Here is a 21,351-nt window from a genome sequence, read left to right on the forward strand (position 1 = left end):
AAAGAGGTCTTGTGAGTTTCTGATCCCTTGTGCTCTTCCACCTTCTCTGTGGGTAGCAGCTGGCTCTTCAGCCTGGACCCAGAGTGGACACTCTAGGACCAGCCCCTGCCCTGTCCTTGCCAGTGTGCAGACCTGTAGGAAAAGCAGAGCCAATCTTAGTTGCAGAGCCTTCTGGTATGATGATACCATCCACCTGCAGACCTGTGGAAATCCTGATTGTAATCCACTCTATGTGTTAGTATGGTGGATTACATAGCATTCTTGTGGCCACAGCTAACTTTGCTGAGGTGATAAGCTCAGGGAGCTCCAACAGAGGCTCAATACAATAGCAGGTTAAGTTAAAAAGCCGTTTATTGGGCTCTTGTGTAATCTGGTTAGGAAATCCAGGGTTAGTTTGATGGCTCCGTTGTCACAGGTAACTTTGTTTCTTTCAGTGATTTTTATTTGCTCCATTAGTTTAATATTAATTTTATTTTTGATGATTACATAATTGAGAAGGGTGCATGTCCATATGCACCACTGATTAGGATGGGAAGGGGTCAAGGAATAGTAGGTAGATGAGACCACTGCTTCCAGTTTTGTTTTCCTTCTGTATTGGGGAAGAAAGGAGAAAACGTGGGGAAGCCACCACACCCAGCATCCTAACCGAATTAGTACCAGGTAAGGGGGCATAGCCAATGTCATCCCAGGGTCCTGAATGTGGAGCATGCTCCAAGGGCATTGCTCGAGTGGTTTTGATAGTTCTGAAATGCTTGCTGATTCCATTGCTCCAAGGATGAGAAATCCTTTCAAGGTCCACTGGCTGACATACTCCATCTCAGAATTTTCATTCACCCATATACTTCCTGGCAAACCTTGGCGGGGAGAGTTGTCCAATTTGTTCTGCCCTCCATCCTCTGCTGTGGTACTAGATGTCCTCTGCAGGCCCCAGTGAATTTCCACATCCTCCATGTACATCTGGGCATGCCGTCGCTGCTCCATCTTCAGCAGCTTAAGGTCAATTCTGATACATGCAGCCCATGATCAGGCCACAAATCCTGTGTTTTTTCCCCCATGATTGGTGTTCTCAGTCCAGTGGTCCAGTTGGGGGTTCCCAGAGAAACCTCACCAGAAGTGACCTCAGACATGACTTATGTGAAGCCAGTGTGGGGTCTGGCTCAGTCCATCACCCACATCAGCCTACACGCACACTGGTGGTTGCAGTTGTTGGGTCAGTTCTGTCCCCAGACCCATCTCTTACACAAACCAATGGATAGTGTGGCCCAGCCCAACCCTACCCACAACACATTAGGCACTCATGCATACCAGTGGCAATAGCAACCCTGTCAGAGTGACTTCCAATTACCCCCACCAGGCCACCCCCCAGCTATGGTTCCAGTGTAGGCAAGATACGCAACAGACTGGTCCAGTCTGTCCCAAATACTATTTGGCTTTTCTAGATACCCGTGGGGTGCTGAAGGCTAGCTCAGCCTAAACAACCCCACTACCCAGCCCACAGCTATGCTGGTGGGTGCTACTGCCTGTCCAACCAGGTCCACCCCCAGCCCTAATTCTCATTCTTACTGGTGGGAGCTGCAGCATATCAGAGAGGTGCCCAGTTTCCCTACTAGGCCAATTCCAAACCCCGATCTTATACTTTCCAGGTGGTTCTGTGGTCTAGCTGGACGAGACTTGCCCCTAGTTCCAGCACTTGCCAGCTGATACCTTGGTGAAGCCTGACCAGCTTGCACTTACTCTGGCTCATAAATGCACCAGTGGCTATGTTCACTTAGCCCAACCTGGCTCACATGAACGCCAATGGGTGTTGTAACCCTGCCTATCCTGTTCTGCCCCTGCTGGTCCTAGGTCTCGTGCTTAGCAGCAGTAACACTGGCCCAGCAGAGGAGGCCCCACTGGCCCCCCTGCCAAGTATATCCCCTCAAGTGTTACTTGTGCTGGTGGGTCCTGCAGCCCAGTATAGCATACCTGGCCTCAGGTTGGCATTTGCCAGTGGATGTTGCAGCCTGGCCCAACCTGGACAACACCCAGTCCTGGCCCTAACGTGAACTGGTTGGTGGTGCAGTCCAACCATGCTTGTCCTGCACCCTGTCCTGGTTTTCACATTTGCCAGTGGGTGCTATGAATTGGCCCAGCCTGGCCCAACTCCAGACTTGACCCACATGAATGCCAGCGGGTACTGTAACCTGGTCTGGGATGGGCTGATCTCTGCCTTGGCTCACCTGCAAGGATTAAATCCTGACAGGATTTCCCTGAGTTCCTCTATCAGGTCAATTCCCAGTGGTAGATCTCACGTACACTGGTGGGTCCTTGGCCCAATCTGACTGGGCCCACCTCCTATCCTGGCAGAAACAGTGGCCTTGCCCAAACAGCCCACAGTCAATCTGGCTCTTACTGTTGGATGCTACAGCCCAAGCCCATATGGTCCACCCCAAGATCCAATCAATCTGGCACAACCCAGACCCAAGCTACACCCATGCTGAGGTATACTATAGTTATGTCCAGGACAGTTCACCACCCCCTCCCAGTTCTCGTGCTTACCATAGGGGAGGGCTGGGGGAGGGCTGGGGGAGGGCTGGGGGAGAGCTGGGGAAGGGCTGGGGGAGAGCTGGGGGAGGGCTGGGGGAGGGCTGGGGGAGGGCTGGGGGAGGAGGGCTGGGGGAGGGCTGGGGGGGGCTGGGGGAGAGCTGGGGAAGGGCTGGGGGAGGGCTGGGGGAGGGCTGGGGGAGAGCTGGGGAAGGGCTGGGGGAGAGCTGGGGGAGGGCTGGGGGAGGAGGGCTGGGGGAGGGCTGGGGGAGGAGGGCTGGGGGAGGGCTGGGGGAGGGCTGGGGGAGAGCTGGGGAAGGGCTGGGGGAGGGCTGGGGGAAGGTTGGGGGAGGGCTGGGGGAGGGCTGATTCCCGTCAAGGCTGCAGAAACAGCTGTTCTCATCCTGCTTGTCTTCTCTATTTTTTTCCTAACCTGTTTTTTTTTTTTTGAAAGATTTACTCTGTTTTTATTAGAATGGCAGATTTGCAAAGAGGACAAAGAGAGAAAAGATTCTTACATGTCTCCCACGCGGGTGCAGGGTCCCAAGGCTTTGGGCCGTCCTCCACTGCCTTCCCAGGCCACAAGCAGGAAGCTGGATGGGAGGTGGGGCTTCCGGAATTAGCACCGGTGCCCATATGGGATCCCGGGCGTGCAAGGCGAGGACTTTAGCCACTAAACCATCGTGCTGGGCGCATCTTCTCTCCTCTTGTCAAGCCTCTCAGAGCTTTAACTGGAAGAGCCTTCACTGAAGAGAAGTCTCTTCGCTGGTTGAGAAGGAAGCAAGAAAGGGACAGCATCTTTCTCGCCCACGGTCTCACGGCTAGCGTCAGAGGAGGGCTCCTTCCCGGCTGGGGCTTCTCCCTGGCTGTGAGGGCTCGGGGCTGCGAGCCACCTCCCCATCAGAAAGCAGCACATGTGTGCCACACAGGCACAGCTGCGGGACAACGCACTCCTTTGTGTAATGCCTGCATTCGGAAACATCGTCTTGTGTGGCATGCTAGCCTGGTCCTGTAACCGCTGTCACCACCCCCTCTCCCATCAGGGACAGCTGCAGTGTGCGGCTTGGAGAGCAGGGTACCTCTGCGGTCGGGACTCAGGCCCTGCCTGAGGTCACTCAGTTTACAGGGATCAAGGACTGTGCAAACAGAGCGACTTCTCCCGCAGCCCAGGCGGAGGGGAGCTGCTGTCAACTACCCCAGGAGGGTGTGCACAGGGCACTTGGCGAACGCAGTGGCTGGGGCTGACAACCTCACGCAATGCGATGGTCAGAGTTGGTCCTTAGCCACTGGGGCACTTCCGGGCAGACACGGGGTGCTCCCAGAAGCCCAGATCCCAGGTCTGTGGTGATTGTGGGGCGAGGCCCCATTCTGTCCCAGGAACACCAGGGCCGCACATCGGGCGAGGCATGCAGGACGGCTCTGTCTTGGCCGTGTGTTTTCCGCAGAAACTTTGGCAAAGATTCGCCCGGGAAGTGCACAAACAACAAGCAGGTAAAGCCTAGGAGATGTGGGGTGCCTGGAGAGGAGGGGTGGGGATCGGGGCGAGACTATTCCCCCTGCTTTCCTAGGTGGGCTTCCCCTGATGGAGCTGGCCACGCTGGCTAAGGGGCAGGCGCAGACCCAGCAGCACTGCACGCCAGGAAGAGTTGGCCCGGACACTCCACGACGAGACTTCTGATGAGGAGGAAATTTTCAGCAATTGGGCAAGGTAAAAGGAGGGCTGCCTTCCTCGCCTTACCTAATGGGAGCAGACGGGGCGAGCGGATGGACAGCTGGCCTGCTCTGCTCCCCACAGCATGCGTGAAGGCCCAGGCGGGATGGCACCCGTGGAGTCGGCCACCGAAGCAGAAAGTGAAGCCCCCGAGGACACCGAGTGAGCCCTCGTGCTGTGGCGGCCGCGGTTACACTCTGACCTGCCTGTGACACTTCTTATGAAAATACTTATTTTCTCATGTTCACGTGTGTGGTATTCAGAAGGAGCCCCAGCCAAGGTGGGAAGAACTGAAACCCTGAGCTTTATACACACCCTCAGGGCCACAGCAAGGAAGGCTGGCCTCTCGAGGCCCCTGGCAGAAAATCCTCCCATGGGGCACCGGGGGCACACGACCGGGGGCACACGACCAGAGGCCCCACCGCGTGCCCCTACAGTCAGCCAGTGGGAAACTTCTCTGGTCTGGCTTTCTCTGCATGCTGGTCTAAATTACCTCCCAGAGTTCCTTACTGAGAAGGAAAAGCATATTTTTCTCTGCCTGCTGCCCTCCGTGAGCCAATCCTGAGTGCGAGATGGCCACACCGCAGGGACGGCGGGGGACGGTGGGCGGCCGCAGAGCCCCCGCTCCTGGCTTGCCCGGAGACAGGCCATTTTCAGGCTGGTGTACATCCCGGGACTATGGAGCAGGGTTTTCTGGTTGCCTCTCAGATACCATTTCATAGAGATGGAAATGGCTGCAGCAGCGGAAGGCCGCCCAGGCCCACGCATCCAGAACGAGCGAGGGCTTCACCCAGGGCTGTGAGGCTGCCAGCGCTCCTCACCCTTCCGCTGCCCACTCTAGGACGCAGGGAGGAGTCCAATCAGGGCTGCCTTCGGGGTCCGGAACTGTGATCATCACATGGACAGGAAAACGGGCCACGGTGTTGAGCAGCAGCAGGGCCAGGTCCCATCCTGGACATCTGGGTCACAGCACGTCAGCTGCCACTCCATCCCTGGGGTGCGCCTTTTAATGGGGTGTAGGATATATAAAGAGCTGAAGGCTAAGAAAACTCATGTGGAGGGTCACGTCCTGAGGAAGACGGCAGGTGCCTGGGCCAGAGCGCCTCCCGTCAAGGCTTCAAGACCCCCCTCCGCCCAAGGCACGGGCAGAGGTCTCAGGGCGTGGGCTTGCCCTCAGGCGGGTGGGGGTGAGCTTGCTGGTGCCCTGGGTTGGGGAACTGCGAATGGGCTCGGACCGTGGGTGGGAGAAGAAGTAGGGTCCCAGGCCAGCACATGTGTGTGTGGGGGACCTGGGTCCCTGGGGGGCTGGCGAAGTTCCACACCAGCAGGCCATCCCACTGGAAGACTGGGCTGGGGACCCATGCACACCTGGGAGGGGGGCGTGGGGATGTGTGCGAGGGAAGACGCTGAGAGAGTTTATTGCAAATGAGGAATGGCTTCTGGGGCACTTCCACCAATAAGACTTCTGTGCTTGCAAGTAAACAAGGGAGCAGAAGACCTTTCTGGGTCAGACCAGGAGCCATGGGTGACCCCGTCCTGGTCCCCAGGAGCCGCTGGAGGCGGGATGACGTCAGAGGCCCCCCTCCGCCCAGCAATGGTGTCCCTACTGCGGAAAGGTGGCGGGTTCGGACCCGGGCTCTCCCCTTCCGCCTGACCTGCTTCTCGAAGGCGCGGATTGACTGGAGGGTCCCTGAGGGCGGGGCCTGGGGAGGGGGCGGGGCCGGTGGGTGGGGTCTGCAGATGGATGTTGCCGGCGAAGGGTGGGGTCTGCTGAGGGCGGTGTCTGCCGGGGGCGTGGCCGTCGGAGGGCGTGACCTGCATTCTCCAGGGGGCGGGGCCTGGCACAAAAGGGAGACCGGATCGCCCCGCCTCCCCGTGAGGCCCAGCCGGGTGTTCGAGGACCGTGGAGGGAGCGCCGTTCTACAGCCAGGGCCCGCGGGGAGGGGCTCGCAAGGCCCCGCCCACCCGCAGGGGTGCCCCGCCCACCCGCAGGGGTGCCCCGCCCCTCGGCGCGGCCCTCACGTGCCGTAGGCGCGGCTCTAGGCTAAGGGGCCTTCGGGCGAGGCGTCGGGAAGCCGAGAGCGTGCGGAAACCGCCGAACGCACCTGGAAATCGCGTAGCGCTCACGGAAATCGCCGAGCGTTAACGGAAACTGCCGAGTGTTCACGGAAACTGCTGAGCGCACGCAGAAGCGGCCGAGCCCTTTCCTCGCCGGCCCCCGAGACTGCCGGCAGACGTGAGCAGTCGACGGCCGAGCGGGACGGGTCTTTCCTCCCGGTCCCTCCCCGTCCCGTCCCTCCTCCGGCCTCCATCTCCTCAGCCCGGACCCGGGAGGATTCTGTAGCGTGCGGGTTCCGGGCTGCAGCAGGGCAGGCCGGGCTGCGGGCTGAGGCGGCGGGCGAGGTGGGCACCCGGAGGACGCCAGGAAGCTTGGACATGGCGGGCCCCCCGGCGTTTAAGATGAGGCTGGTCCACGTGGACCTCAAAGGCGCCCCACCCAAGGTCTCGTACCTGGCGCAGGTGAGGAAGGGCTGGGGCTCCAGGGGACACTGGGAAGGACTGAGAGCCCCACCCCTCCATGGCCTGGCCCCCCGTGCAGCGGGAGAGGCACCTCTGCACCCTCGTCACCCACCGGGCAGCCACGGGAGCCCTCTGCACCCTGGTCAGCCATGGGAGCCCTCCGCACCCTGGTCACCCACCAAGCAGCCACGGGAGCCCTCTGCACCCTGGTCAACCATGGGAGCCCTCCGCACCCTGGTCACCCACCGGGCAGCCACGGGAGCCCTCTGCACCCTGGTCAGCCATGGGAGCCCTCCGCACCCTCGTCACCCACCAAGCAGCCACGGGAGCCCTCTGCACCCTGGTCAGCCATGGGAGCCCTCCGCACCCTGGTCACCCACCGGGCAGCCACGGGAGCCCTCTGCACCCTGGTCAGCCATGGGAGCCCTCCGCACCCTGGTCACCCACCGGGCAGCCACGGGAGCCCTCTGCACCCTGGTCAGCCATGGGAGCCCTCCGCACCCTGGTCACCCACCGGGCAGCCACGGGAGCCCTCTGCACCCTGGTCAGCCATGGGAGCCCTCCGCACCCTGGTCACCCACCGGGCAGCCACGGGAGCCCTCTGCACCCTGGTCAGTCATGGGAGCCCTCCGCACCCTGGTCACCCACCGGGCAGCCATGGGAGCCCTCTACATCCTGGCCACCCAACAGGACAGCTACAGGGAGCCCTCTGTGGAGACCCCTCTGCACCCTGGTCACCCACCGGGCCTGCTTGGGCCTGGGAAAGCTGACCAGGGCAACTTGTGTCTGCCCACTGAGGTTCCAACTCTGCCCTCCAGGTGTTCCCCCTGTTCCACACACTCGGGGCTAACGGCCTCCTCCTGGAATATGAAGACATGTTCCCGTATGATGGCCCCCTGCGGCTGCTGAGGGCCACCCACGCCTACAGGTCTGCCCACAGGGTCCCAGGCATCCTAGGGTGGGAAGTGTGGTGGGGCGGCTGGACAAGAGCAAAACTGGTGGGAGCACGGGGCTAACCTCAGAGGCCCCAGAATTGGTCCAGAGAATCCAATTCCTTGGGGGCGAGGCGGTGGGTGCCTGCAGCTAAGCAGATGGGAGGATGTTAAGCCTTGGGCAGTAGCAGATTCAATTAAAGCCACAATGCCACGTGCCTACAAATTAGCAAACTTCAAAAAGAGAAAACCTGTGGCGAGCCCGTGCACGCCTGCTGCTGGGCCGGGGTGTCCACAGACCTGGGCCAGCAGGCGGGAGAGCGGTCCTGCTCCTCTGTGCCTCTCGGCTTCTGCCGTGAGAATGTCCCTGGTGACCGGTTCTCCAGGTCTGCAGCACAGCCCTGCTGAGATGAGCTGTGGGGAAGACGGGGGAAGGTCCTTCCAGGCCACGACCTCACACGGCCCAGCGCTGGCCTGGCAGTCCGGCCTGCAATTCTGCCAGACGACATCACCATGGAGTGTCTGGCTAGGGCGTGTGACGGGCACCACCTGCTGCCCTCTTGAGGCCTGTGGGTCCTCGTGGAGCTGGTCCTCCAGGGCTGTGGGAGCGGCTGTGCTGACTACGGCCTGAGCATCTTGCTGCCTTGTGTCCCCAGCCCCGCCGAAGTCCAGGAGATCCTGCAGCTGGCTGCGCAGAGCGAGCTGGAGGTTGTGCCCCTGGTGCAGACGTTCGGACACATGGAGGTGAGTGGTCCCTGCAGAGGCTGCCAGTGCCGGATGCCTTTGAAGATCATTCCACAGACACCTGCGTGTCTGTATCACAGAAGGGAGACACACAGCGCCAGCGTCTCCTGGGTTTACGGTTGGGTTTGTCACCAGCCCCCACCGCTCCTGTGGCACCAGGACCCCATTTCCACTCGAAGCCAGCCTTGCCCTCAAGGCCCCCAGAGGCTCTCCTGCAGGTGGAGCTGTTCACGGCCTCTGCCACACTCGTGGGTGGGTTCTGAACCCACTCAGCGTGCCTGGCTCCAAATAGAGCATCTTGTGAGAATTAGCCCCGGGTCCCAGTCCTTGCTGGCCGGGCCCTCAGTTACACTCCTGTCCTCAGGCCTGAATCCCGCCCCTTGCTCTGCCGTCCCCAGCTCCTGGCCTCCGTCCCTCGGGCTTGCCTCCCGCCCGGCTCTGCCTTCTTGCTGTCCCCAGCTCCTGGGCTGCTGCTGGCCGGGCCCTCTGTCACTCCCTTGCTCTGCAGGTCCCTGTCCCCACTGCCACTTCCCCTTGCTGTCTGCACGTTGCTGACTCCCAGCTCGTGTGCCCAGCCTGCTGATGTCTCCTTAGGTCCCCTGCCTACTTGGCATGACCACCATCCTCCTAGGCCGGCCCCTCACCGCCTGGCTGGCTGGGACGCCCTCTAGCGGCTCCCTGGCTCAGCAGACCAGAGCACCACTCTACCCTCCTCTTGCTGCACCCCTGCCTGCCAGGGCTCACACCACTTTGAGATTACAAAAAATGGTCAGAAACTGGGGTGCCTAAAGCAGCACCCCAAGATGCCCAAACCAGAGGTGTCTGCACCGAGCGGTTTGTTGCCTGTGTGGCCTCCCCGTTTTGCCTTTTCCCAGCCTGGGGTTGGCCGTGGGGTGTGCTAGCTAGGCTTTAGCTCTGTCTACTCACAGCCCGGGAGGATTTCTGCTTCTGTCCCTCGTGAGGTTTCATGCAGATGAGGCCATTTGGGCGTGCCACTTAGCCAGGTGTTAATCTTGTCACTTCTGGCACAGCTGTGTGGCCTCTTGAGGTGACTGGCTGCCCTCTGGGCAGTGGTGCTTTGTGCCTTCTTGAGGAGCCACGTGGCCACACTTGTAAGCCTTCTTTTTCTTTTATGGAAAGGCAGATTTACAGAGAGAAGCAGAGACAGAAAGATCTTACATCTGCTGGTTTACTCCCCAAGTGGCCACAATGGCCGGAGCTGAGCTGGAGCTAAGCCCATCCAAAGCCAGGAGTCAGGAGCGTCTTCCGGGTCTCCCACGTGGGTGCAGTGTTCCAAGGCTTTAGGCCGTCCTCGACTGCTTTCCCAGGCCACAGGCAGGGAGCTGGATGGGAAGCAGAGCACCCAGGCCATGAACCAGCACCCATATGAGATCCTGGCACATGGAGATGGAGGGTTAGCATGTTGAGTGATTCTGCTCAGACAAAATTGCCGTCTTCAGTGGAATCTGACCCCTAGTTCTTTTGAAAGCATGCAGAGTACCCTGGGCACGCTCAGGGTGGGTGACGGCTGGCAGGCTCCCCCGGGGCATGCTCAGGGTGGGTGATGGCCGACGGGCTCCAGGGGCACACTCAGGGTGGGTGACGGGCTCCCCTGGGGCATCTCGGGGTGGGTGACGGCCGACAGGCTCCCCAGGCATGCTCAGGGCGGGTGATGGCCTACGGGCTCTAGGGGCACACTCAGGGTGGGTGACGGCCGGCGGGCTGTCCTGTGGCATGCTCAGGGTGGGTGATGGCCGACGGGCTCCAGGGACACACTCAGGGTGGGTGACTGCCGACGGGCTCCAGGGGCACACTCAGGGTGGGTGACTGCCGACGGGCTCCCCAGGCATCTCAGGGTGGGTGACTGCCGGCAGGCTCCCCAGGCATCTCAGGGTGGGTGACTGCCGGCGGGCTCCCCCAGGCATTTCAGGGTGGGTGATGGCCGACGGGCTCTCCTGGGGCTGGCTCCCGCTCCAGTGTGTTTGTGTCTATCTCTTGGTTGAAAGCTGGCATCTCAACAGCAGGCCGGAGGTTTTTCTCCCCTGTGGTGGTGCTGGGGAGGGTTTCCCAGCAGATTCCCCGGGAGCAGCACTGGGCTCCCAGCCATGAGTACACTGCCGCCACCCCTGTGTCTCCCTGGTCAGCAGGGCTTAGGGCTTCCCAAGCCTGCACCCCTTTGAGTGGACCTGGACAGCCCTCCAGCTGTCTTTCCGGGGACCTGCAGGGGCCAGCAGGGGTTTTCTGCAGCTGCTGCTTTGGGGACATGGCCCCCAAGGGTCTGGCTCTCACAGGGAGGGGCTGGTAGGGCAGGCTGCAGGCTGCAGCCCTACAAGGGCCACCCTCACTCAGTCGCCCTGTTTCTGCTGGCTCTGGGAGAGTGGCTAGAAGGTCCCAAGGCAGCCAGGGACAGGTCCCGGATAGGTCTGGCCCGTCAGGAGCCCTGGGACAGAGCTTGGCCTGTCTTGGCTGGCGGCAGAGCAGAGGGATCCTGCCCAGGGCCCTTGGGTTCGGGTGGAGGAGGCAGGTCCAGCCGCCCTGTCCCCACCCATCCCCACATCAGTGAGCCTGCCCACCCTGTCTCCACAGTTTGTACTGAAGCACGCGATGTTCGCACACCTCCGGGAAGTGCCAGCCTTCCCCAACACGCTGAACCCCCATGAGCCACAGGCCCTGGCACTGGTAGGAGCCATGATCGACCAGGTGCTGGCGCTGCACCCTGGTGCCCGGTGGCTGCACATTGGGTGCGATGAGGTGGGTGCCATTTGCCACACCTCTCCTCTTACACGTGATCCCAGTGAATACAAACAGGGCTCGTGGCAGGCTGGTCTAGCCGATATCTTGGGAGGGGGTGTGTCTTGGTGGCCAGGAGCTATGCTATCCCTGGCAAAGACAGGTTTGTGCCTTAGACCCAGTACTGGAGGTGGGTGTGTGCCCAGCACTGGAGGTGGGTGTGTCAGCAGCACTGGAGGTGGGTGTGTGCTCAGCACTGGAGCTGGGTGTGTGCCCAGCACTGGAGGTAAGTGTGTGCTCAGCACTGGAGGTGGGTTCGTGCTCAGCACTGGAGGTGGGTGTGTCAGCAGCACTGGAGCTGGGTGTGTGCCCAGCACTGGAGGTGGTGTGTGCCCAGCACTGGAGATGCGTGTGTGCCCAGCACTGGAGGTGGGTGTGTCAGCAGCACTGGAGGTGGTGTGTGCCCAGCACTGGAGGTGGTGTGTGCCCAGCACTGGAGCTGGGTGTGTCACCAGCACTGGAGATGGGTGTGTGCTCAGCACTGGAGCTGGGTGTGTCAGAGCAGCACTGGAGGTGGGTTTCTTGTGGTGTCACAGCCGGAGGAGAGCAGGTTGGGAGTCAAGGACATTGGAGGTCTGGGATGGGATAATGAGCTCTGTGCTTGAGGCAAACACGTCAGTGTCCATGGGTGCCCACTCAGGGAAATGTGTGTGTGTGTGTGTGTGTGTGTACATGTCTGGGGAGACACAGGCAGCATGAGGAGAGTATTTGTCTCAGCCCGGGGCATGCACCATGTGCAGAATTCACAACCCTTGCTTTGTGCATGCACAAACCCTGTGCCCCTCCAACCCTGTGCCCCTCCAACCCTGTGAGCCCCCACAGGGGGCTCCTCTCGGCCCCCTTAGTACTTCCCCTGCTTGCAGTCACAGCCCGTGGCCCTGCTGCCGGCTTCTGTGCGCACACGCCCCTCTGCTGGGGTACGTTTCAGGTGGTGCCATGCTGAGGGGGCACCTCAGAGCTGTGACCTCAGCTCAGCCTGCAGAGGCTGCCCAGGCCCTGTGCCCCCCCAAGGCACACATGGGGCGCTCACAGCCAGCCCCTGCCGTCTCTTCCTCAGGTCTATTACCTGGGTGAAGGGGAGGCCTCGAGACGCTGGCTGCAACAGGAGCCTAACAACAGGGCAGCGCTGTGCCTGACCCACATGAAGGCTGTGGCCGGCCACGTGCTAACCCGGCATCCTGGCGTGACACCCCTGGTGTGGGATGACATGCTGCGGGACATGGCACAGGAGCAGCTCGCAGGTCAGCCTCGGGGGTGGGGGGGTGTGCGGTGGGACCCCTCCTCAGTAGCCCCAAGACTGTAGAGCTCTATACACAGACCCGCTCAGACCACCTTGTGGGGGTCCTGCATCTGAAACCGACAGTCGATGTGGGACCCTACAGGGGGGCCCAGAGCTGAGGGCTGACACCCCCTCGCTGCACCCAAGCCCTGAGACCCCACAGAGCTGAGTCCAGCCCGGCCACTGTTGTCCTGGTTCCCCACAGCCTGGGACAGCCACTGCCCAATCAAGGCGCCACTTAGCAGCGTATGCACATGGGCTGGTGGCCCTGCACGAGAGCCCCAGGCCAGGAGTCGCCACTCCCAAATCCACCTGTGGTCTTGGGGCCTGCCGAAATGGGGCGCCCTGCTGGGTCTGGGTCACACCCACTGGGTCAAGGGTGAGGATTCATACCCATTTGAAGAGGGCAAGCCCAGGCGCTGTGACGATGTGCACAGGCGTCTGCCTCACGCTCAGCCTTGCTCTGCAGCGTCGGGGTTGCCGCAGCTCGTGGAGCTGGTGCTCTGGGACTACAGTGCTGACCTGGATGTGCATGGCAAGGGTCAGTACTGAGGGGCAGGGGGTAGCGGGGAGCAGCACTGAGGGGCGGGGAGCAGCCGGGGGCAGCTCTGAGGGGCAGGGAGCAGCAGGGGGGCAACACCGAGGGGTGGGGGACAGTGGGAGGCACCAAGGGGCAGGGGCAGCAGGAGGCAGCATCGAGGGCCTGGGTTTATGTCCTGATCGACTGTGTGCCAGGTTAGGCCCTGCCCACCCAGACACCATCCCCACCCTGCCACAGCCCCTGTCATGGGTACCATCCCTGCCCTGCCACAGCCCCACTGCAAGCACCGCCTACACTGCCACAGCCCCCACCGTGGGCACCCTCCACACCCCACACAGCCCCCACCGTGGGCCCCGTCCACACTGCCACAGCCCCCACCGTGGGCACCCTCCACACCCCGCCCAGCCCCCACCGTGGGCACCGTCCACACTGCCACAGCCCCCACCGTGGGCACCGTCCACACCCCGCACAGCCCCCACCATGGGCACAGTCCACACCCCGCACAGCCCCCACCGTGGTCCCCGTTCCTGCCCCGCCACAGCCCTGCCCAGCTCAGGGTAACCACAGGCTCATCCAAGACCCTTTGCAGAGTGCTCCCCCTCCTGGTTCTGGCAGGCTTTCCTTGTGGGCCCATGACTGGGTTGCCCAGCCATCATGGCTGCTCCCATGTGTGATGCTAAGTGGATGTGTGTGGCCTAAGGGTTACTGCCCACCACCTGCCTGCTTTCTCTTCAGTCCTCCTCATGGAGAAGTTCCAGGCCTGCGGCTTCCGGCGCCTCTGGGCCGCCAGCGCCTTCAAGGGGGCCACGGGGGCCAGCCAGGCCCTGCCGCCCGTGGAGTACCATCTCCACAACCATGCCCAGTGGCTGCAGGTGGCGGGCCAGGGGCCCACAGACGCTCTACAGGGCATTGTCCTGACCGGCTGGCAGAGGTGAGCTGTCGGGTAACAAAGGGGGGCAGCCTGGGCCTCACCCGCTTGCCAAGGGGAGAAGCCTTTCGGGTGTCCAAAGCAGGGGTGCCAGTCCTGGGGCCTCCAGCCGCCTGTGTGCTCCGGGGCAACAGCTGGCTCTGCTGCTTCTAGATGGCTCACGGTCCCTTTGTACGCCTCAGGCCGCACTAAACTAGGAGCATCTTGCAGAGTACAGCCTGTCCTGTGTTGAGGGGAGTGGCCCAGGTGCAGGTGGAGTCCCCCAGGACCTCAGCCCAGCCAAGCCTGCCAGGCCTGTGGGCGCGTCACCACTCATGAGTACAGAGAAAGCCACGCTCTGGCAGGTGGAGGTGCCCTGCCCTGTGCTGCCCAGCGCCACCCAGCACCAAGCGCCCTCAGCCCTCATTTACCATCTACACTTCCCTGAGCTCACACCTTGTGCCTGGGAGGCAAGGGTGATGGTGGGGGAACCGGAACATGACCCCCAGGGTGGCCAGCGAGCCTTCTTCAAAGGCAAGTGGGACCAAGCCGCATCATCTCCAGCAGGGTGAGGGCCAGCAACCCTCCAGGGTGACCGCAGGGTGAGGGCCAGTGTCGCCCCCCCAGGGTGACTGCGGGGTGAGGGCCAGGTCGAGCTGCTAGTGGACCCGGGCAGGTCCCCCGATATCCCCTGTCACAGCCCCTCACCACACTGTACCACCAGACTTCCCACTCTGCTGCCCCCACTGCGTGCTGCCCTGCGACACCAAGCCTGGTAGGGGAGGGAGCAGCGTGCCCTCAGGCCAGCCGGCCGTGGGCAGTGAGTGCATCTCCCGTGGTTGCAGGTACGACCACTTCTCCGTGCTGTGTGAGCTGCTGCCCGTGGGCATCCCATCCCTGGCCGCCTGTCTGCAGTCGCTCCTGCATGGTATGTCTCAGCAGTGGTCCATCTGTGACCCCTGCCCACCCCTCAGGGCAGGTGGGAGCCAGGCATCTGGGCAGCAGGACCGCCCACCTGGGACCCAAGCGAAGTAGGTAGTGTGGGCCACGGGCACCTTGACGCCATGCGTGCAGGAGGCGGATGAGCCACTGTTGAGCCCTCAGTGTCGGTGTCATGGAGAGCACTGGCCTTGCTCTGGCAGCGTGGCCCTTGCCCAGTGGGCAGCCCAGTGGGAATGGGGCACCTGTGCCAGTCTGCCCTACCAGCAGGGGGCCGGGTACTTGGCTGGCTGCTGGGCTCCAGCCCCGCCACTCCCAGGGCTGTGTGAGGCCCCATGGGGGCAGGTGTTCGCTCCTCAGCTCTGCCTCCAGCTTCCTGTTAACACTGACTGTGGGAGGCAGCGTGAGTGGCTCACGTACCTGGGTTCCCACAGCTCATGTTGGAGACCAGGACGGAGTCTCCAGCTCGTGTGGCCATCAGAAGAGTGAACTGCCAGTGGAGCTCTGTGTCTCAAAAAGAGAACGGACACACACCCCTTGAGGGAGGGGAGGGTCGCGTGCAGCTGTGCCAGGCCCCCACTGTCTGCCTGGTTGCTTTCAGGAGGGTTCAGCGACGACGTTAAAACCAAAGTGGAGAAGCTGCTCGGGCTCTCGAGCCTGGACGTGGCAGATGCCGTGAGGTAATGGCCTGACCTCCCCGCCGACGGGCCCTCCCAGGGACCCCAGTTCTCAGTATGCCTCTCTGGCAGCAAGGGGCCCAGCTCCTTCCCTGGCAGCAACATCCTGGCCCTCGTCACCCAAGTCAGCCTCCACCTGCGTGGCTCTGTGGACGCACTGCTGGAGAGAAACAGGTGGGTAGGTGGGCAGCTGAGCCTGTTGGCCTCCTCCTCCTCTGGACTCCCCAGGGCAGAGGTGACAGAACAGGCCCCAGCAGGCCCCGACTACTGCACATGAGCCGTCAGCCGTCTGTGGATGTGCCCCCAGGTATGTGACAGGCTGGTTCAGCCCCTACCATCGCCGGCACAAGCTCATCCACCCAGCCATCGTTCAGTACATCCAGCCCGAGGCGATCAGGTAACCCCCAGACCCTCCACGTGGCACAGTCCATGGAGACATCACCCAGGGTGACCCCCAAGCCCTCATCGTGGTACCGTCCATGGTGACATCACCCAGGGTGACCCCCAGACCCTCCACGTGGCACAGTCCATGGTGACATCACCCAGGGTGACCCCCAGACCCTCCACGTGGTACAGTCCATGGAGACATCACCCAGGGTGACCCCCAGACCCTCATCGTGGTACCGTCCATGGTGACATCACCCAGGGTGACCCCCAAGCCCTCATCGTGGTACTGTCCATGGAGACATCACCCAGGGTGACCCCCAAGCCCTCATCGTGGTACCGTCCATGGTGACATCACCCAGGGTGACCCCCAGACCCTCCACGTGGCACCATCCACAGTAGCATCACCCAGGATGATACCCCCATGGTACTGTCCATGGTGACCTTGACCAGGGACCACGAATGCCAACCTGTGCAGAGTCGGCCAACTGTCCAGCCGAGTCCTTCCCACCTCGCAGGCTGTGAGTTGAATGTGTGCTGGCCCATGCATCACATTCACAGGAAGTTGGCAAGGCCACAGTGTAGTTTGAGCCACTGTGGGGCTCTGGTGTGTGCTCCGGGAACAGCCGCAGGAGCCTCACTGCGCAGGCTCAGGCTGCCTCCTCGTCCCCAGCCTCCTGGGCAGGTGGAGCGCCCTGGCACGGGAGCTGGAGGCCGCCCTGCAGTGCTGCTTCTACCCGGATGCCGTGGAGGAGTGGCTGGAGGAGAACGTGGCCCCCAGCACGCAGCAGCTACAGGCGCTGCTGCGGGACCTCAGTGAGGCGGCTGGTGGCACCTGCTGGGACCCAGCTCAGGACCCTGAGGTTGGAGGGACCTGGCAGCCGCTCCCTGCGGAGCCCCCAGACGCACAGGACAGATGCCCAAGGACCCAGCTGTGATATACAGAGTTTTATTTTGCAATAAAGTCAGAGCTGCACCTGCTTGCTAGTCCAGCCTCCCTCCGCCCTCATACAGGAGAGCGCTGTGCCCACCTCCCCATTGCCCCCAGGAGGAGGGGCCTGGACGGGCACTGTGCCCCTGCTGCCCTCCCATGCATGCCTACACTCAGTTCCTGCCTAGGAGCCCCTGGTGTTTATATGTGTGTGTGTTTCTCTCTAGGTACCCCATTTTTAGGGAAGTCACCCCTTTCCAGGGGCTCCAGGTGTCTGCCCGTCAGCCCAGCACACAGGACAGCCCTGAAGAGCCCCTGGCCCCAGGAGAGGCCCAGCTGGCTACAATGATGTCACCCCAGGGTAACCCCCAGACAGGAGCCACAGGTGGGGCTGCCCAGACCCGCTGTGCCGCCCACCCCTTAGGCCCCCTGGCTCCCACCAGCCCCTCTCCCTGCCCTACTCCCTGGGCAAGGCCCAGGCTGTGGCTTTGTTCAGTCAAGCATCAGGACTGGTTGAGGCAGCTCCGAAGTCCGGTGGCATGCCCCGAGGTAAAGCAGAGAGGGGCTGTGCAGCTGCTGGTGGGTGTCAGCTCTGCCCGGGGCCGTCGGCCTCGCTGTCGCTGCTCTCGGAGTTGGACAACTCAGAGGGGCTCTCTAGGCGGTGCAGCTCCAGGAAGCCGGTGATGAGCTTGGCCACGGCTTCCACGTCACTGGGAGGCCAGCATCAGCAAGTAGTGGTCAGGGGCTGCCCAGGTGGCTCCGTCCCGCCCACCACACCTCATGTCCTGGTGCCCGCTGTACCAGACCCCAGCCCCGTCCTGGTCCCCGAGGGCCCTGCTGCTGCCACAGCCCCCCACCCCAGACTGCGCCCTCACCTGCGGTGGCCCATGATGGCGCTCTGGGTGAGCGGGTGGGAGAAGCCCGTGACGAACCGCAGCACCACCGAGTAGCCCTTCCCGAAGTACCGGACCTTCTCCTCCTCCACGTTCACGTCCCGGATGTCCTTCAGCAGGACCACCACTGGGGAGGACAGGTCACGGGCCATACCGCCCCTGGGCCCTGTGCAGGAACTGGCCCGGCCCTGCCCAGTCCGGCCCCTCCTGCCTTCACATTTTTCCCCCCGACCCAGAAGCACCTTCCTGGCCCCACCACCAGCCACTGAGCTGCGACTCCCCAGCCATCACCGTGACCGCTCGGGGACAAAGGCGGCTGTGGGACCTTGTGCCGAGCCGCTACCGGGCCCCGAAGAACTTCCGCCTAGGGCTTCCTCTGGCCACGCAGGCCCCGGCTCCACGGCCCGTCCCGCAGAGCCCAGGGTGCCGAGGGTGAGCCCCTGTCCCGCAGCCCTTACCTTGACCGTGGCCTGCTCGGAGCAGAGTCAGCAGCTTCCTGTAGAGGCTGAAGGTTTTCAAGATGACCTTCCCAGTGCTCTTGTCGAAGATGGCTTCCTGGGGGCCACGGGGGGGGCTGAACGCATGCCCACGTGTGTGCAGCACACATGCGCACACACACAAGCACCCAGAGGAGCCCGCCAGCCCGGGCAGTGCCCCTTCTAGAACCGCTGGGTGCGGGGGTCACCTGCCCCTCCGTAAAGAACTTCAGTAGAAGCTAGTCACGAGGCACTCCCTGGAGGGGGACCCCTCAGAAGGGGAGCCCAGGGCAGGCCATCTGGAATGTTCCCTCCTGCCCCCACCCTGCCCAGCCTCACCTCCCAGTCCTCCAGGTTCTGCACGGCCACTAGCAGGCAGCCCGACACGTAGAAGAGCTTCCAGCCCAGGCTGTCTGTGGAGAGGAGGCACCGGTGAGGGGCAGGCCCGGAAAGGCAGCGGGCCATGGGGGGGAGGTGCCCTTACCTGCACTGTAGTAAGCCGCGGCCAGGCCGATGGAGAGGATCCCTGCGGAGAGCGGGAGGCCTGTCCTGACGGGATGGCACAGCACGCACTGCGCACCCCCAGGGCTGTCAGAACCACGTGTGGTGACCCCAGCGGCACGTGGGGAGGGACCACAACCCCATAGCCAGGTCATTGGGCAAGACAGGCCCCCAGGACCCTCCCCTGGGCACGGCCAACAGAGTGGGCGAGACCCCCAGGACTCCTCCCCTGGGCAGGGCCAACAGAGAGTGGCCACGACAGGGTGCCTGCATCAGGCGGCATGCAGGACTCTCCCCAGAGCAGTGAGGGACAGGAGTGCAGGAGGAACCAGATGCCCCATGCCCCAACTGCCCAGTGCAGGGTCCATGCCTCAAGGTACATGCTGGAGGGTACTCAGGCAGGGCCCCAGCCCCGCGGGCAGCACTTTGTCTGGCTCAGCCACCTCAGCCTTACCGACCAGCAGCGACCAGGAGCGCAGGCCCGGGGCCCTCTTGAGGTGGAGGCGAGAGCGGGTGCGGGTCTCCACCTGCATGTACATCCCCGGAGCGTGCGCGAGGCTGGAGCGGCTGGAAGAAAAACATAGCACCCCACATCAAGCTGGGTGGGCCCTCCATGCACCCTGGCGGTCACTCTCTGGGGTGCCCCTCACCCCTGGCACCGTGCCCCCCACCCCGTCATCATGCACCCCGGCCTGTGAGCCTCCTGTACCCCCACCCCATCACCATGCACCCCCACTTGTCAGACTCCAGAGTGCCCCATGCCCGTGTCAGCCTCCTGTGCCCCCACCCCCGGCACCGCGCACCCGCACCTGTCAGCCTCCAGGGGTGCTCCCTCCCCCCCAAGATGCCCCAGGTGACCCGCCCAGCCTGGACGCTGCTGCACCCCTCCCCACCCCGGAAGGACCAGAACCCGACCAAGATGGGAAGTGAGAGTGGCGGCGGCGGGCTGGGCCTGGGGGCAGGGATGGGAGTCGGCCGGTGCCCGCCGCGCTCAGGGCGCCCTGCTACGCCTCGGGCCGCCCCAACTTGTGCAAGCTCGGCCCTGGTGCCCGGCTCGGCCGCAGCCGGGGGTGAGCGCCCACCTGAGGGGGAAGCTGCTGGACGCGCCCGCCGCCCCGCCGCCTGCCGCGATCCCGGGGCGCGAACCCGCCGGGCGACGGGGCGGAGCGCGCGGACTTCCGGGTGCGGGGCGGGGCGCACAGACTTCCGGGCGCGGGGCGGGGCGCGGGGCGTGCACGGAGTCCCCCGTGAGGCGTGGGAGGCCTTGGCGGGGGCCGCTCCCGGGGCGTCTGTGAATTGGAGGTGCATCTGGAAGCTGAGGGAGCCCCTGTGGGCGGAAGGGCTTGGCGGGGACCCCTCCTGCAGCTGGGGCGTCTGTGATTTTGGGGTGCATCTGGAAGCTGAGGGGTGTCACTTTCTGGGTTGTTACTGCAGCAGGTATACCTGCTCACAGACCCAGGCAGGAGAGCCGCACTTGCTCACAGACACATGGGGGCCACTCGCGGCCTTGCCGCCATGCAGCTCTCACATGCAGCGGGAGAGGTGCGCGTGAGCGTTTCCAGTCCAGCTGCTGCTCGCGGTCCAGCGTGGCCCGGGAGGAAACAGCGGGTGCCCACCAGACCTGCTCGGGGCTCGGGGCTCCTGGCACGGGTCAGGCTCAGCTCCCACCAGACCTGCTCGGGGCTCGGGGCTCCTGGCACGGGTCAGGCTCAGCTCCCACCAGACCTGCTCGGGGCTCGGGGCTCCTGGCACGGGTCAGGCTCAGCTCCCACCAGACCTGCTCGGGGCTCCTGGCTCCTGGCACGGGTCAGGCTCAGCTCCGACCTTTGCGGCCACTTGGGGAGTGGACCAGTGGACAGAAGATCTTCCTCTCTGTCTCTCCTCTCTGTAGATATGACTTCTCAATAGGAATAAGTAAATTAAAAAAAAAAAAGAAGGCGAGTCCTGCGGGAGGGTCTTTGAGCTGGCAAGTCCGGGCCATGCAGCGCCAGCCCACGGCACAGCGGCAATGCTGCTCAGCCTGGTGGGGAAGCCCAGCCCGGGCCGGCCCTGCAGACTGAGCAAGGCTGGGAAGTTCTCATGGCGGAAGCGTTCCCGCTGAGCTGGAAAAGGTGCCGCTGACGGTGCCCGGTGCCCGAGGCGAGTGCTGGGTGTACAGGCCACTCAGACACAAAGACCTCGGGGGCTGCAGCCTGGGGTCTTGCTGCTGTGGGCACGAGCCGACCCTCGGGCCAGTCTCCACGGCTCTGCCAGGGCATCAGCAGGGAGCTGGACCAAAAGCGAGCAGGCACCCGCACCGGCTCATGCCTGCCTTTTACCTGCCAGGCCCAACGTCTGCTCTGAGTTTACTTTCAACAGAAAAAAACTTAAACATCCCAACCAATTTCAATATGGTCTGGCAGGACATACCACTCTGATTTAAACTCACAGTGAAAACTACAAGAAAATTTGGGAAATGTGCTCGCTGGATATTCCATGAGATATTGCAATTATGTTTTTAAAACGCCACGTACTGTGCCTGGTGCGATGGTTCACTCCGTGGCTAAATCCTCGCCTTGCAGACACCAGGATTGCACGGGGCGTGAGTTCAGTTCCCAGCTGCT

General features: G+C 62.9%; 2 protein-coding genes and 1 long non-coding RNA gene across 6 annotated transcripts; 2 read left to right on the forward strand and 1 right to left on the reverse strand.

Moving 5' to 3' along the window:
- The first annotated feature begins 1,582 nt into the window (after window positions 1-1,582).
- LOC121162679 lies at window positions 1,583-17,283 on the forward strand. Its single transcript, XR_005884822.1, has 3 exons — window positions 1,583-1,597; window positions 3,928-3,944; window positions 17,207-17,283. It is a non-coding gene; the product is annotated as an uncharacterized LOC121162679 (long non-coding RNA).
- HEXD (hexosaminidase D) lies at window positions 6,232-16,927 on the forward strand. Of its 3 annotated transcripts, none has more exons than XM_040989893.1 (12): window positions 6,233-6,470; window positions 7,573-7,682; window positions 8,343-8,430; window positions 11,017-11,181; window positions 12,278-12,461; window positions 12,969-13,040; window positions 13,776-13,971; window positions 14,793-14,875; window positions 15,488-15,566; window positions 15,636-15,737; window positions 15,871-15,960; window positions 16,621-16,927. In XM_040989893.1, exons 2-12 carry the CDS (start codon window positions 7,630-7,632, stop codon window positions 16,883-16,885), a joined length of 1,377 nt encoding a protein of 458 aa, XP_040845827.1. In that variant the 5' UTR covers window positions 6,233-6,470; window positions 7,573-7,629; the 3' UTR covers window positions 16,886-16,927. The 3 variants fall into 3 exon arrangements, with proteins under 3 accessions (XP_040845828.1, XP_040845827.1, XP_040845826.1); XM_040989892.1 differs by having other exon boundaries at window positions 6,234-6,754; XM_040989894.1 differs by lacking the exon at window positions 11,017-11,181 and having other exon boundaries at window positions 6,232-6,754.
- LOC121162678 (cytochrome b-245 chaperone 1) lies at window positions 17,251-19,900 on the reverse strand. 2 transcript variants are annotated; one of them, XM_040989910.1, is made up of 7 exons: window positions 19,831-19,900; window positions 19,203-19,315; window positions 18,732-18,773; window positions 18,587-18,660; window positions 18,230-18,326; window positions 17,754-17,898; window positions 17,251-17,588 (listed from the first exon to the last, which is right to left on the reverse strand). In XM_040989910.1, exons 2-7 carry the CDS (start codon window positions 19,285-19,287, stop codon window positions 17,465-17,467), a joined length of 567 nt encoding a protein of 188 aa, XP_040845844.1. In that variant the 5' UTR covers window positions 19,288-19,315; window positions 19,831-19,900; the 3' UTR covers window positions 17,251-17,464. The 2 variants fall into 2 exon arrangements, with proteins under 2 accessions (XP_040845844.1, XP_040845845.1); XM_040989911.1 differs by having other exon boundaries at window positions 19,203-19,306; window positions 19,831-19,897.
- Between the last annotated feature and the right edge of the window lie 1,451 nt (window positions 19,901-21,351).

The sequence above is a fragment of the Ochotona curzoniae genome, unplaced genomic scaffold (assembly GCF_017591425.1).
Source record: "Ochotona curzoniae isolate NIBS_2020 unplaced genomic scaffold, NIBS_Ocur_1.0 contig_523, whole genome shotgun sequence".
In the NCBI taxonomy this organism is placed as follows: Eukaryota; Metazoa; Chordata; class Mammalia; order Lagomorpha; family Ochotonidae; genus Ochotona; species Ochotona curzoniae.

Excerpts from the sequence above, each read along its gene's own strand:
- HEXD (XM_040989892.1), top strand. The coding sequence starts at position 6,671 with ATGGCGGGCCCCCCGGCGTTTAAGATGAGGCTGGTCCACGTGGACCTC. Across the intron at positions 8,431-11,016 it reads AGACGTTCGGACACATGGAG|TTTGTACTGAAGCACGCGAT; the intron begins GTGAGTGGTCCC and ends CTGTCTCCACAG. Across the intron at positions 11,182-12,277 it reads TGCACATTGGGTGCGATGAG|GTCTATTACCTGGGTGAAGG; the intron begins GTGGGTGCCATT and ends TCTCTTCCTCAG.
- LOC121162678 (XM_040989910.1), bottom strand. The coding sequence starts at position 19,287 with ATGTACATGCAGGTGGAGACCCGCACCCGCTCTCGCCTCCACCTCAAG. Across the intron at positions 18,661-18,731 it reads CGCGGCTTACTACAGTGCAG|ACAGCCTGGGCTGGAAGCTC; the intron begins GTAAGGGCACCT and ends TCCTCTCCACAG. Across the intron at positions 17,589-17,753 it reads GCCATCATGGGCCACCGCAG|TGACGTGGAAGCCGTGGCCA; the intron begins GTGAGGGCGCAG and ends CTGGCCTCCCAG.